The following is a 15,152-nucleotide window of genomic DNA, read 5'->3' as shown; positions in this document are numbered from 1 at the left end:
GTTCTCTAAAATAGTGATTTGGCTTCCATTAAACACAATAGGTGGGTACTCAGACAAAAGTGTTTATAAACTAAGTCACTGTGGGACCTGTATGCCAAAATAATGGTGTAATGCAAAGCACTGAAAAAAGAGCCACCCGTACTCTTTTCTTGGAATGTGTCGGGGGTGCCGATTAGTATCCTCTGTAAGAACTGGTTTTGTGTGTTAATAGGTAGGCATTGTTTCTGTCAGTAACTTAGGCAACTAAGTTTGCTAAACCTGTTCAGTAACTACAGGAGCTTTTCTAATTAGAGCCTCGGTGTGCTGGTGTACACAATTTCGTGACAATGCGGAGTGCCTGGAAAAAGAAAATGGCTGAGAAGGTGAGGGCGGTAATGAAGCAGCTTAAGATACACGCATTTCAATCACTTATTACACTGGCAGATAAAACCAGGCTCTCCTGTTGCTGCAGCAAATTTTAACCAAGTAGCTGAAATGAAAGATACAAGACAACTTAGTGGTTATTTCTGGCATGTTGCAGTAGCTGGAAGGAGGAGGTCTAAGACAGCCACTCTTGAGACCTGTTGGTGAGACTCATGCGAAGCCCACGCTGGGCCTTGGTTGTGCTGCCTTGGCTGCTGCAGCCTGTGGCTTAGGGATCCCGGGAAGCTGCTGACGTGGTACCTTCCGTCTCAGCCGGTCTATTTTGTGTGGGTGGAGCTGTGTTTGCTTACCAAGTGCTTAAAATAAGGGTCGTGGGTTTTGTGTGAACGTCTTTGTTGAGTCGCTGAAGCGAGGTGGCGTATTCCCGCTGTTCGCTAGCGACCGTTGTGTTCGCTTTGTTGTGGCTGCAAGGCCAAGATCTCCCCTTGCACCCACGCAGTCCCCTGGAGGGAAAGGCACGGTGTACCTATGGGCGGGGCTTGGCCCTGTGTGTTAATTGCAAGGATCTCAGCTTGACTTTCCTATCCCAGATTAATTTTGTAAGATTGGCAGTTTGGAAACAGTTTTACTTATCGCATCTAGTAAGGACTCTTAAATACAAAGAAACCCCAAGCAGGGGTCCCAGCTCAGGTCAGACACACAGCCCAGTGTCCTATTCCTGTGAGGGGAAACGGTGGCTGCTGAAGAAGGGCTGCCTTGCATTCTTGGGGCTGTTGTGGTTTGTTTGGGTTTTAATACAGGGACAATTCCTTGCGGTTTTCTCTCTGATTCTGACTCTCGGGAGTTTTTTTTAATTGTAGTGGAACCGGCATGTTGTTCTTCATAGCAGAGTCTGTGCTTTGGAGTTTGATTTCTGACAGGCTTTTGTTCCAGAGTCTAGACAATGAAACAACTGTTTTCAAACAGTGCCACCTTTCCGCAGTTAATTTTAAAAATGGTCTTATGTCAGAATACTTTTGAACACTTGTCATCTTTCACTTTTATCTGGAAATGTTTAATCATCTTTTATTTTTATGTGGTTTGTTTTCATTTTATTGCATCCCTAATCCACTAAAGGAACTAAATACATAATGGTGTCCTACACCAGAGAGCAGTCCTAGCATCTTACAAAGCTGCTTTGAAAAATCCCCCGCATGGCGCTGTTCGCGTGACGATACGCGACGGGCATTGCAGAGCATGCAACGGGGCTTGTCCTCTGGGCCGATTCTCTTAATCAGCTGTCTGTGGCTGCTTGAGGGGCTGACCTGGAGGTACCGGCGACGTCTGCCAGGTCGGCCAGCTGAAACAGCGCAGCCTGTGCGCAGAGCCGGCTGCTCCTGCCCTCCCCTGTAAGCCTGAGTAGCGTCCTGTGGTTCTGAAGCCTGCAGCTGGCTTGTCTGGGCCATCCCAATGCACAGTCTACAGTGTGTGAAGTGTTTTGGGGTCACCTTGAATGGAAGAATGTCAAGCACTCAGATGTGGTTTTTTTGTTCAAATACTATGCTGACGTGGGGAAAACAGGACTATAAAATGGGTCTGAGGAAACAGTCCTTTCAGTGAGTTTCGAGTCCCACAGAAAGAATTGATGGAGTTTTCTGGAGCTCTCTGGATTCATACGGGTCGAAGCACATCCCTGTTCTGCAGGGAGACTTCAGTGCCAGAGCTTGCCTTCCCAGCACCTGCATGGATACGGCAGCCCGGATCTACTGACTCATTTTACACGACATGACCCTCTTCCCACAAAGCCGCCCCAGCAACTGTATGTACTCAGCCTCCGGGAGCAGTATAGGGCAGTTTGTTAGCCTTGCTTAAACACAGAATGAGACGGGAGGAGGAGGGTGTGTGTATTATAAATATCCAAAATATTGAAGAAATTAAAGTACTGAAGAAAGTGAAGCCTCAAGATTATAAAAACTATTTGATACAAAACCTGATGTTTAATGACCAGCTACAGCAACTTCTGCTTCTCCATTCACTAGCAGTTTGACAAAATTCTTCGTTGCTAATGGTAATGTTGCCAAGATCTGTCTGCAGGGTTGTGGGTGGTCTGCATGCTGGAGGAAAAGAGCTCGCTCACGTCTTCAGTGAGGACTGGTTATGGTGCAATTCTGAGATCGCTGTCTGAGCGGGAGCCCCCTGCAAGCTCCTACCTGTTCTCACTAGCATGGAATTATCTCACCCACCTTGTTATAAATTGCCTGCAGTAACAAGCGGAACAATGTGAGGTCAAGCCTCAAATACCAAACGGTGGAACACTGTATTCCTGGAGCTGGTTATATAAAGAGTACATGTCCAGGAAACCAGTGCAGCAGTAGTGTCTCCTGTGTACCTAGGCTCATGTTTTTTTTCTTTTTTTCTCAAGTTTATTTCTGATGTACAGAACATTGTGAGCTGAATTTTATTTTCTTTTTTTCTGCTGAATGTATCAGGGTTTTTTCCCACGGGTCTGCTTCTGAGTACAACTTATCTATATATTTGCACGTATACAGAGATGGAGATTATTTTTTAAATTAAAAGAAATACACTCAGTTCATTTCTGCTTTATTATAAGGTCACAATAACATAAAAACTTTACAAAAATTTCCATTGATATCTTTGTAAATACTACATAACTACAGCAAAAAATAACCTTCTGGGTGTTCTGTTAAACTTACCATGTTCACTTTAGGTGGACTGAAGAACAAACATAACTGGAATATGACTTGCGCAGCTGCTTGCCTCGTGGCTGCCTGCCTTTTCCAAAGTGGCGAAGGGAGTACAGTAGGAGCTACGCAGGTAACTTCCATGTGGGCCAGCTGTGTTTGAAATCTCAGCCAGCATGCTTTTTTTTTTACAGCAATCCATTTTTCTCACTTCAAGTAGCGTTTGGTCCCCCATTGTATTTCTCTGCAGGTCTGTTCTCTGGGTTGTTTCCAGTACATTATCAGGTTTGAATTCTTTGATGTCTTGCTCTTCCTTGTTAAAAGTTATAAAAAATAGTATCAAGATAAAGAAATTACTTGTTTGTTCCTTTTCCTCGGTACATGAAAGTGTGACCAGTAATCTGATCCGGTGTGCAAAGACTGAGATATACTTGAGTCACTTTGTCTTACTGAACTCTGGACTATTTTTACATAGCAACGAGTGCTTTTGTTGATTTGCTGTACTGTATGTCAAGTTTCTTATCACAGCCTCTAGCTCTGCCCACATATCTCACCTTGATTTTGGTACAAGTCAGGGAATGCTAACAGTACAGCAAAGGCTATTACTTCTGAACAGCAGCGCTGTCTGAAATACACCAGTTTATTTCATCAAGACAAGGTTTGATAAATCTATTAAACAGATTGATCATGGCCAAAGTCTTCAAAAATGCAATAAACATGTAGGCTCATATTTGGACATGAAAAAGGCACTCTTTCGGCGGTGCTTGGGAGTGACGAGAGGTCACTGCACAGTGTTCATTGATCAGACTGCTTTACTAAAAGCCGGGATAGTTGCTTATGTAGGGGTTTTGGATATTAAGTCGAGAATCTTGGCTTATATGCCCAGAGGTCACTGAAAGAAGAGGGCTTTTAGGTGCTTTGGGGCTTCTTCAGTAAAATAAATCCCTAGCAAAAGAAATTATTTTAAGGTTTGTAGAAGTCTCCTTGTAATCATAATATTCTGTATGTTACGCTTAAGGTGTTCTGATCTGTAGATATGTTTATTAGACGAGAAATTTTAAGTGGTAGAGTTGATTAGTCCGAAGTTTTGAGGGACGCAATTTTATAATTCTGGTTTTTGCTCCCGTGCAATACCTGGTTTGTCATCGTGTGGCTGCTTGTATTGGCCGGTTCACTCAGCGGTGTTTTTTGCGTAGTGAAATTCTTTTAAGACCCTTTTTAGACTTCCCTTTGTTTTACTCGCCGGAGGGCAGGTAATATATCAGAACTAGCTCACTGCTTAACTAATGTCTCATAGGTAGGAAGGGAGGGAGATTGCGTCACGTTAGAGGAGGAGGGTAGCAAAGAAAAATGAACTTTCTTAAACAAGTCGCACGCAGAGGGACAGGCTGCTGGGGCTCAGGCGCTTCTCGGCAGGAGCTCGGCTCCCTTCCTGGCTGGCGGTGATGCAGGAGGCGGCTGGAGTTCTGAAGGAGGGCTTCCTCGTCAAGCGGGTGAGTGCTCTGGTTCCCCTTCGCGCGCTCCTGCTCAAACATGGCAGTAGCCCCTGAGCAGCAACCGGATCGAGCCAGGGCTCCCGGCAAGGCAGCCCCATGGGCGCTGGGTTTGAGGGGCTCCCGCCTGCTCCTGGTAAAGCAGCTCCTCCAGGTCTGTGCGGGCATCTGCCGGGGGAGCTGCGTGAACCAGAGGTGCTCACTACCCTCCCTCGAGTTTCCCTGTATTGACGTTTACTCAGAGGAAAGTGAATTAGCTATCGAGATTACTCAGTTAGGTATCAGAAAGCCGGTATGCCTGCACCTAGGGCACACCTCTGCAAAGACATCAAAAACGGCGTAGCAAATGGCTACATGGCAGCAGTGGAAGCAGCTGTGGGAGGATGGAGAGAGGGGAGATGTTTTGACGGTCTCTTAAGATAGTTTGTGCCCTCTTTAGCAACCCAGCTGAGCAGGGTTTCCCATTTCATGTGGGAGGCTGGAGAACAGACTATCATTTCTGAAGAGGATCAGAGCAATGTAGAAATGTTTGAAATAACTTCTTTCTTCCACAGCCCTCAGGCTGCCCTATGAGAAAACTTTAGCCAAAATGTGGAGAAAAGAGCTGAAAGATGGTGACACAGATTTCAGCCCGTCCAACACTTCTCCCTAAAGGACCAAGTCAGTCATAGCTGGGCCTCTTGGCAAGGGGCGTAAGCTGCTTTTAGTGCTAAGACCCCATCTCAATGTCTAATATGATCCTTGACTGCACAAAAAAATGTGATTCAAAGATTTGCCACACCTTCGGAAATGCTTTTCTACAGTACGTGTCAGCGCTTCTGGTGCTGACATGAAGGTAATCCTGGTCATAAGCTCTCCTGGCAGGGCTCCTGGCCAGCCAGCAAGAGAAGGGCTGCATGGCTCCAGCTGCTCCTCAACCTCCTTTCTGCAGCGAGGGCAGAGCAGTCCCAGCTCCTGCTCTCCTTTCTGGGCTGTGGTTGTGTTTTGTGGCTCTTTCACAGCTACTGAATTCAAGGTGGGAAGCCAAGGCACTGTGTCTGTGAGAGGGATATGTTGTCGGCAGCATGCTGAGCTGTAACTGTCAGCAGTCTGTACAGCACCACCGAGATATACAGTTTGATAGGAAGGAGGCGATAAAGGTGACTAAAGGAAACAGCGGAGAAGGGAACAAAGGATCCAGATAAAAAAAATGAGGGAGGGGTGGGATCAATTAAGGATTTCTTAAGACAGAGCAGAAACAAGGAGATAATCTAAATGCATTATAAATGACTGAATTATGTATTATAATGTGTTCTAAATATGAAGTAAATGTGTGAAAGTCAGGTAAAGATAAAGAAAAAAAGGCAAGGCAGCCTCCTGAAAAAGGAAATCTCCAAGAAGGAAAGAAAAGAGCCATATCAAAGAGTACACTCTTAGGAAAAATAGCCAAGGGACTTCACAACAGGTGAAAAAAAAACACCGAAGAAGGCAAAGCGAAGGAGAGAACAAACCCAAGTTAGTTAAATTGTGTTTAATATACACTAGAAGACGTTAGCTCTGAAGTGCCCTGGATTTTAGAAACTCATGACCCCACCTTTTCTTGGAAATTGCTGGTTTTCCCCTTTACTCATAGAGGATTAATGAGCTTTGATTCCTGCCCCAACTGGACCTTGCATGCTCCTTTCTTCTAGCTATGCGCGCCCTCTGTCAGGTGTCAGGTGTCGGTGCCTCGCCTGCTGGCTGTAATGCTCTGTCGCCTATAGAAATGCAAGTCTGCTCCCCGCACGGCAAAGCTGGACCTGACACCCTCAGACAGGACTGAGCCTGTCGGTGCCAGCCCTCCCTCGGTTTGCTCTCCTCTGCGGCTGGGCTGAAGGCAGCCAGGGGCTGCTCACAGAGGGGAAGAGGATTTCTTTGTATGCTGGTATAACCCAGGAAGCATTCGACAGCAGCCTTCAGTCGGTCTTTTGCCATTAAAAAGTGTATTATTCCCTTTACAGGAATCAGCAGCACAGGGAATGTGTTAGCCTAGAAGACTGGAGGCGGGTAGGCTAGAAATAAACCACTCATTAGCAGTAAGAAGGGATCTAAGCAAAAGCCAGGTCACCCGGCAAAGCGCTTTCAAAACCGCTTGGCACCTACAGCCACATCAAAATGACAGAGAATGAAACATATCGGCCACCGCCCAGGGTCACTGGGGAGGAGGGGTTTGTCTCCAAGAGCTCTCGCACGTCTCGGATTTAGCCCTGTTCCTGCCTGGTGCTGTCTGTGGGCCGGTGTGCACCTGTACGACGGCTTTTTGAGATAACTCATGTGAGAATTTGCAAGAAACAATTCTTGCCAGCAAATAAGTTGTCCTTGCTGGAGAAAAAGTGCAGCACCTTTCTATTTCTCCATGATTTTGTAGTGATAGAGCTGTCCTATTTTGTTACTAAAAATGGATATTTCAGGGAGAACAGGACTCCTGAAATGTTTATTTTCATACAGTTTCATACAGTTTCCTATTAGTTTATGATATTTTCACACCCCCCCAAAAAAGGGAAAAAAATACAGTCATGTCTCAATGCTTGTGGCTAAGTCAGCTATGTGGATTTCTTCCCCTCTAGGGCCATGTTGTTCGTAACTGGAAAGTGAGATGGTTCGTTTTGCTTCAGGATAAGCTGCTGTATTACAAAATTGAAGGAGGCAAGAAGGAGCCTTCTCCGAAGGGCAGGATCCTTTTGGATGGCTGCACTATTACTTGTCCATGCCTGGAATATGAGAACAGACCGGTACGACTGGAAAAATGTGTCCCTTCTCAATGACACTCACTTTCTAATGCGTCCCTAGTTTTTTCCTCTCCTCCTGACTTTGATTGCTGTGGCCATGTCACTGGGGTGTTTCCAGAATTAGGCCCAGCCAAAAGCAAGCTGCCATCAGCAATGTAACCGGGACAAGCAATGGACTCCCTCATTGTGTCTTTGCTGCTCCCTGTGCCCAAATCTGAGTCAAGGCCATTAACAAAAAAAAAAACCCAACACAACACACCCCCACACACAATGGGAAGAATAAATGCAAATACATCAACCCGACAGTGTGTGGAGGGAGGGCACAAACAGCTCAATAAAATCTGAGGAGGATGGGAAAAAAAGGAAACTTCTCATCTCTAGTAGTTGCCTTAAACCTTGGCTATGTCCATGGGGTGCTCCTGGACAGCCAGGTCAGACTCCCTTTTCCTTTGCTGATGGGACTTCACTGCTGTGGAAAGTTCCCAGCAAGAGGGCTCTGGAAGGGAAAGTGCCTCCCGCGCTCCTCCGCTCACCCGCGGGCAGCAGCGATGCAGACTTCCCCTGAGTGGGACCACAAGGGAAGTGACTCTGGAAGTTGCTGACTATTTCAGTGCTTCTCATGGCAGAAAGAGCATAGTGAGAGTTTGTAGTTGTTGAGAAGCTAGAGATCTGGATGTGAAAAGCTCCATAGTCAGCAGCACACTCCTTTGTAATCCAGTATCTGGGTGGTCTGCTTGCTTTTAAGTACCACAAGCTCCATGCACGCAAACCATACTTGGAACTGAAAACCCAGGGACTGGCGCGGGGAAGAAGCCATAAAAATCCCAAAGTTGTGCCCACCACCCTTCTGGCCCAGAATTGCTCTGTCCTGCTCAGGTGGAATGCCGTAACAGACTTATTTGTGTCACTTGGGTCAGTGCTGAAAGAAGCAAAATGCAAGTGGAGGACAATAGCTAAATTGTGTTATTGCTTTGCACTTATTTCTCCACAGCTACTCATCAAACTAAAGACAAAAACAAACACAGACTATTTCCTTGAATGTTGCTCCAGGGAGGAGCGAGACTCTTGGGCTTTGGACATCACTGGAGCTATTCATGCTGGTCACCCAGTACAGGTACAGGAGCTTCACAGAAAGAAGAACTCTTTCAGGCTGCTGGAGAATATCAGCCTCCAGTAAGTGTATATGGTTTCCCCTTTGGCTATTGCTGTAGTTTGCAAAGGGCCTGATGGATGGGGAAGGTCAAGGGAAGCTCCTCTCTGCACATATCTGCTCCTTTGTGGCCAGGAGCCTCTAAACTGGCTGCTCTGGCCAGGTTTGCACACACTCTTGCCAGGGCACAGGAAGGCACTTCTTCCTGACCATCAGTTTTTGGGAATATCTGGGTTCTGTATGGGCAGCTCACTGCTGGCTGGAAGACCTTCTAGTCAGCTGCAAAGGTTCTCACTGCAGAGATGTATTACCTTGGCAGATGTGATGACAGGGAAAGACTGAGCCACGACGTTGTTCGTGGTGTGTTGGGGAGCTTTCGAAGCTGATAGCTGGAATCCAGGCTAGGATTTTTAGGGTGCATCATGTTAAACAAGACAAAACAGAGAATTGAATAAGAAATAGAAAAATTACATTATTTTGATTTTCTTGAGAAGATGAACGGAGGTGGACTATGGCTCAGTTTGAAGTGCTTTAAATTGAAAGACACTTTGTGAGGCATCCTGTTTAGTGCTGCTGTTGGGAGACTGAAGTTTTCCTATACCATGCCTAGGAGAAAACTTGTAGGGTAGTATCTAGGCTGCTTCCCATCTTTATGATGGTAATCTTTAGGACATCCCAGGTACCAACAGAAGTGTGTGGCAATTTCTGCCTGTCTTTCTGTTCTACTAACATTGTCCTATGTTCTCTTTTACAGCCACATAGTGGAAAGAATGTACGACAGCAGTACTGGAATTAAGCTGACCCACAACTTGCAGCAAGGCAACAGATACAAACAGACCTTCACAGGTACACCTGCTGCTGACAAAGGGCTTCCTCGCATCCAACATACCACGCGGCAGAGACAAGGGACCTACCATACTGCCTTCATGGTGGGGTCACTTGTGGCCCAGTGGAAAGCAGTGGTGCAGCCAAGCTCTCCAACAACTTTCTCTCTAGCTTTTCGATATATGGAAGTGCACGTAGGACCCCACACTTCTGATCAACCTTGCACTTCACTGATCATCTTTGTGATGGTGCCAAAATGTTTCAGCAAATGAAGACCTGCGTGGCAGGTGACCATTTGTCTCACCTCAGAAGAGCATATTGCCTTGGTATGAGAGCTGCCTTTCTCCCTGCAGGTTCTGCCCTGGTGGACTGGCTCATCTCCAACAGCTTTGCTGTGTCACGATTCGAGGCCATCACCTTGGCATCCATGCTGATGGAGGAGAACTTCTTCAAGCCGGTGGGAGCCCGGAGCACTGAGGCCACACGCTACAGCGACCTCTCCGACCAGTTCCTTGACGACTCCACCGCACTGTACATGTTCGTAAGTGATGCAGCTGCCAACGGAGGCACCTCCTCTGCCCCTCACTTGATTTGGGGCAGTGAAGGGGACATGCGCAGTGCAACCAAAGGCAAAATGTGCAGGCTGTGAAAGTAAACACAGAAGGAGCAGCTCCAGGCTTTTAATAGTGCTAGTGCTTGCACTTTTGCTGGAGACCAATAGCTACCTGGATACAGAGGGGGATCTACAAATGAGATGATTAGGGATTAAAAGGGCCGTGTCCCTGGAGTGCAGCGCTGTGCCTGCATCTAACGGGGGCCATGCTGCTGTAACTCAAGGCCACGGTGCGCGTGCAGGCTTTACAGCTGTAATTTGTTGCTTGTAAATCTCGAACCTAAAAGCTGAGTAGCAGGGCTACAGAGCAGAATTTACTCAGGAAATATGAGCTAAAACCAGCTCAAGGAAAATGCAGAAATTTGTACTTAAAAGTGTGTTCAGATTAAAAAGGAAAAGTGGAACCATCTTTTGCCTATTCACAGGCTGAGAGCAGTAAGAAAAATATCAGTTCCAAGGAAGACCTGCAATTTAACATCTCTGAATTAAGCGGCACAATTGTGAAGCAAGGATTCTTAGTGAAACAGGTAAATATGATCTTTGAACCTTCACTGGGAAAGAAAAATGACAGCTCTTTGTGCTTCCTAGAGAATAAATGTGATTTATATGAGCATGCCTGGAGAGTTGTGGCCAGCAGAGCTAACTTGCCTGCCAGTACTATTGTCAGAGATCATGTGGTGAAGAGTATCTAGTTATAAAGTGAGCTACAGAACTTGCTGCTCAGGCAGGATTAATTGGATACTCTGTATATATTGTGTGTATACTGAAAGGTGTAAAACAGCCTCAAAAGCAAAAGTCCCACACAGACTCAAAGTCCTACCAGAGGTGTCACATTCACTTTCAAGCAGACCCACTGTTCCTCTGGTTTAACCCATCCCATCAGGGTCATGTGAGCAGCTATAACGTCCTGCTGGCCACAGACAAATTTCAAAGCTGAGTAGATGGACTTCTGTATGAAGCAGACACTTACCTGTGGACAGCACTCACGTACACATAGATGCCCTGGTGGCGGTGAGACCTGTTTTCTTTGGGCACAACTACCTGACAGTAATTGCTGACAGGATCCCACCTTTGCAAGATTTAGTTTCCGACCCTTGCTATTATGTACTGCAACCCAGATGACCAGGCGCTCCCCCGCCCTCCCTCCTCCAGCTGCCAGGGCGCAGCGAGGGCTGGTGGGATGCTGAGTGCCAGGAGCTGCTGGGGGATCCCCGCAGGGCTGGCAGGGCAGCCCCCCCATCACCACAGGGTGTGAGAGCTGCCCAGGAGCCTCTCTATGCCCATGGTCAGCAGCAGTAAGGGGCAGCCCCGAACCTAGGCTGGCCCCCAGACCCCCAGGAGCTGGAGGATGCTCTCAGGACCTGGCACAGGGTTGCCATGCTGCTCTGCGCCGTCAGCAGCTGAGGGGGCTGGAGAGGAGAGAGCAAACCGCTGCAAGAGGACCTGACGTAATCCCCTCAGAGCACACACAGCGTGAGTTTTCAATCCAAGACCCGTATTTAATCTGAAATCAAGAGCAGGAGTCAGGTATGTAATCACTTGGTCCTGACACTCTGCTTTCTTGGTTCTCAGCATGAGGAAGGGAGAGAGGAAGGAATTATCAATGTATGAAGAAGGATGTTAAGCAGAGAATCCTGGGAGTTACTATGATTTCAGAAAACGTCTTTCTCTGTTGGCTCCAAAACCTCTTTTTTCAGTACCTATTTAAGTCTCCCCTAAAGCCTGCAGGAAAATGGCCACTGCAGGAGGTATTTACTAGTGGTAACCTTAATTCTTCTGTTTTGCAGGGGCACAAGAGGAAAAACTGGAAGGTGAGGAGATTTGTTTTGAGAGCTGATCCTGCTTTTTTGCATTATTATGACCCCACTAAGGTATGTGAGTGGGGAGCTACTACCCCCCGAAATCCTCTTACAGACTGAAACAATATAATGAAAATATAATTATGCTGTAAATGTTTCTCTCGTCCACATCTCCTTCTGGGTTCCTCTATCCATTTCCTGGGGAATAAGACCTCTCTGGCCTTACCGTGGGAGGTTGTGCTTGTAGGATCTTCTCTCCCTGCACCTTCCCTCCTGTCTTTCCCCCAGTGAGATTCCTTTTCCTTAGCCAAGGGGCAGCAGCCTTCTCTGGACTGGTATTTTGCTGTATCCATACAGTCTGGGACCACACGCCTGCAGGGATGGTTCCTGGACTGTGATCTTTCTGGACTGACATCCCACTACTTCAGGGTCATACTGCTACTGGGATTTTTTTATGTTCTTATGCCAGCATTGCATAGGGTCTCCCTGATGCCAGAGTCTTTACAGGAATTTCTGCTACTCAGTTTTAAACTTGCTCGGGGAATAGTAGAATTTATCTCCATGGATATAATAATCAATGTGAGCAACCCAGAAAGGCATGTGGATCCATCAGCCCCAGATGCATAGTGTGCCACAAAGCCCAACGGGTTCCTAGAACAACATGTATAGAAATGCTTTATGTGACTTTTAAAGAAAACACAAAAAACATAACAGCGAAAAGAGCTTGTGGAGCTGGTTCATTTTTTGTTGCTTGTTTCTTTCTGGGTTTTTTTTGCATTGCAACTCACCCTTGTACTGTTAGAAGTTCAAACTGCAGAACCTGAAGATCAGACAAGACAGCCAGCCTACTAGTGAAAACAGTCAAATTTTTCCCATACAGCCTCAGTGAAAAGCAGTAAGCTAAAAATTTGCAGAGATATATATGTCTTTTTTAATATGGGTTGTTACTGATAAGACTATACAAAAGTTTGAAATGTAACTGTTAGCCCACCATTGTGCTTTTAATCGATCTCCACCATCCCCAACTACATCAGAGAAACATCTGAGACTGAAACAACATAGTAATGCATTTAATCACATGTCCTAATTGAGTTATCTTGTGACATGGATGTTTTGTATCTGGAAAGACTGGCATTACATCTCCACCTTCATAAAATAATTTATATTCTCTCAGAAATTATTCTAATGATGACATTTTCCAGCTAAGCGTCATTTTCTTTGCAGGAAGAAAACAGGCCAGTAGGTGGATTTTCTCTTCATGGCTGTCTTGTCTCAGCTCTGGAGGACAATGGAGTCCCAGCAGGTAAGCATGAGCCTCTAAACTTTCACATATACATATTTATACCATACCAATACAGCCTTTGGGTGTGGGTTTGTGTGTGTGGCTGGCTGTATGAACAAGTGGGCTGGCCTTTCCTCTCCCCTTGCAAGAAAGTGAAGAAGCACGTCATAAAAAAGCCCTGTACTGCTGGGTTGTCCATACCAGAGGGGATTTTTCTTAGCGTTATTTCCACATATCTTGGGTGTTCCCCTTTTAATGGGCTTTTCTCAGTCAGGCGACCTCTGAGACAGACCTAAGACACTGATTAATGTTCCAGAGTTAACAGACAAAGAGAAAACACCTTCTTTTTGGATCTTGTTTCATAGAATCATAGAATAGTTTGGGTTGGAAGGAACGTCAAAGATCACCTTGTTCCAAGCCCCTGCTGTGGGCAGGAACACCTTCCACTTGACCAGGTTGCTCAAAGCCCAAAAGCCCTTTTGTTTAAACGCAAGTCTTGAGGCATACCCTGATGCCATCCCTTTTCTGTGTGTCCTCTCTACTTATTCTACTTCCTTTTCCTTTTTAATCTGCTAGCACCCAAATGCACGGGAGACATAAAGACAGCAACACAAAAAACAGTTCTGCTAGTGAATATGCTTAGCTTGGGCATTTGTCTAGAACCTCTGCCTCACAGATAAGTGTTTCTGCTGTTAAAGCAATTTGTTTTGTGACAATAAGCGCAATGTGTGGATCTCAAATAAGCAGCATCTTTCTAAAGATGAAAGACAGGGTCTAACAAAGATACGGTCCAGGGTGGGGTGTGTCCATGGTGAACACAGGGCTCCTTGCTAAGAGGAACTTGAAGACGGGCAGGAGTAAATCTAATCTACTACACAATCTAGTAGGGAGTTCACCCCTCCATTGTATAACTCAAGTAAGATTCTCCAGCTAAACAGTGGCTATTTTATATATGATGCATAGTACACAGTAGTTCACACAGTCTATGTGAGGGGTGTCTGTACTATATCTTCATTTTGCGGAAGGGAAATCAAAGACACAAGAGCTTTAGATGTCTTATCCATAACGAAATGGAAAGGTCTGATATCTTAACTCACTAAATTACAATTCTTCTCTATGAAGCTTCATATCTGCCACAAAGTATTTCTCTGTGCACCTTCCTGATCTGTCATACTTTTTTTTCTCTGCAGGAGTGAAGGGCAATGTGCAAGGCAACCTCTTCAAAATCATCACCAAAAACGACATTCATTATTATATCCAGGCCAGCTCCAAGGCGGAGCGAGCACAGTGGATTGAAGCAATCAAACCACTGACATGAGTAAGGTGGACTCCATGCCAAATGACATTTGTGACCAAGTTTCCTGCTCTCATTGTCTGGGAGTGTGTTTTTTTTTTCCCTTAGATAGATAGTCTGGTTTTGTTATTTGTATCGCCATAGCACCTAGCAATTCCTGGCAGACCAGCATCCTAGGTACCTAGGAGCCATGCAGATCCAGAATAATTCCCCACCAAGAATTTACCATCTAACTGAGAGATAAAAGGCAACAGGTGGATACAGATGGGGCTTTACAAAGAAACAAGAAGATGGAATGTTCTGAGATGGAAGACAAGAAATCTATTGTGCAAGTATTCAGTTTATATCTGACAGATCCAGGTTGTGCTTTATCCTAAAGCAGAAATGTCTTGCTCCTTTCCCCTTTATAAACTTAATTAGTTAAGACTGACTGACTCAAAGTCATGAAATGTCCTGATTTCTGAGGCTGCCTTTCTTGGTATATCGCGTGAGTCTTGTGCTAAGCCACAATACAGCTGCCAGGATAACCACTAATAGGAAACAAACCAGGGGTCTGTTTGTCCACCCATCTGCTCTACCATTTGGTTCTCTGTTAGGCTGGAAAAGACCAAAGGATCCTCCTCTCCAGTATACAGATTACTCTTGTGCTGGTAATGACCCATAGCAGTACAAGATCCTGAGTACTGAATCAGACCAGCGACAGTCATTCCAGACAATTGCTGGTGCTGAATATATTGGAAGAAATCCTTCAGTCATAAAAGCAAGACTTTTCCTCCTGATGGAGCACCACTGGGACTGAGAACTCTAACACCAGTTCTGACTACTGCTTTTTCTATTTTAAGCCATTCAATTTTCCATTATTTGTCTAGTAAACCTGACTTTGACATCATTAAATATAAAAATAG

At 45.6% G+C, this 15,152-nt stretch overlaps 1 protein-coding gene across 1 annotated transcript; it reads left to right on the top strand.

Annotated features, from left to right (window-relative positions):
- The first annotated feature begins 4,489 nt into the window (after window positions 1–4,489).
- PLEK2 (pleckstrin 2) lies at window positions 4,490–14,642 on the top strand. The gene is made up of 9 exons (XM_009931789.2): window positions 4,490–4,537; window positions 7,123–7,287; window positions 8,276–8,457; window positions 9,189–9,280; window positions 9,613–9,800; window positions 10,298–10,399; window positions 11,660–11,743; window positions 12,896–12,974; window positions 14,144–14,642. The coding sequence occupies exons 1-9, from the start codon at window positions 4,490–4,492 to the stop codon at window positions 14,269–14,271; spliced, it is 1,068 nt and encodes a 355-aa protein (XP_009930091.1). The 3' UTR covers window positions 14,272–14,642.
- Window positions 14,643–15,152: the final 510 nt, after the last annotated feature.

This window comes from Opisthocomus hoazin, chromosome 7, assembly GCF_030867145.1.
Source record: "Opisthocomus hoazin isolate bOpiHoa1 chromosome 7, bOpiHoa1.hap1, whole genome shotgun sequence".
Taxonomy (NCBI): Eukaryota; Metazoa; Chordata; class Aves; order Opisthocomiformes; family Opisthocomidae; genus Opisthocomus; species Opisthocomus hoazin.
Note: the sequence above shows the minus strand (reverse complement) of the source record. Positions and strands in the feature narration are given on the sequence as shown.

What these genes read in the sequence shown, in the direction of transcription:
- PLEK2 (XM_009931789.2), top strand. Translation starts at nt 4,490, where the DNA reads ATGCAGGAGGCGGCTGGAGTTCTGAAGGAGGGCTTCCTCGTCAAGCGG. An exon ending in AGGGCTTCCTCGTCAAGCGG is followed by an intron (nt 4,538 to 7,122) that starts GTGAGTGCTCTG and finishes CTTCCCCTCTAG; the next exon opens with GGCCATGTTGTTCGTAACTG. An exon ending in CTGGAGAATATCAGCCTCCA is followed by an intron (nt 8,458 to 9,188) that starts GTAAGTGTATAT and finishes TCTCTTTTACAG; the next exon opens with CCACATAGTGGAAAGAATGT.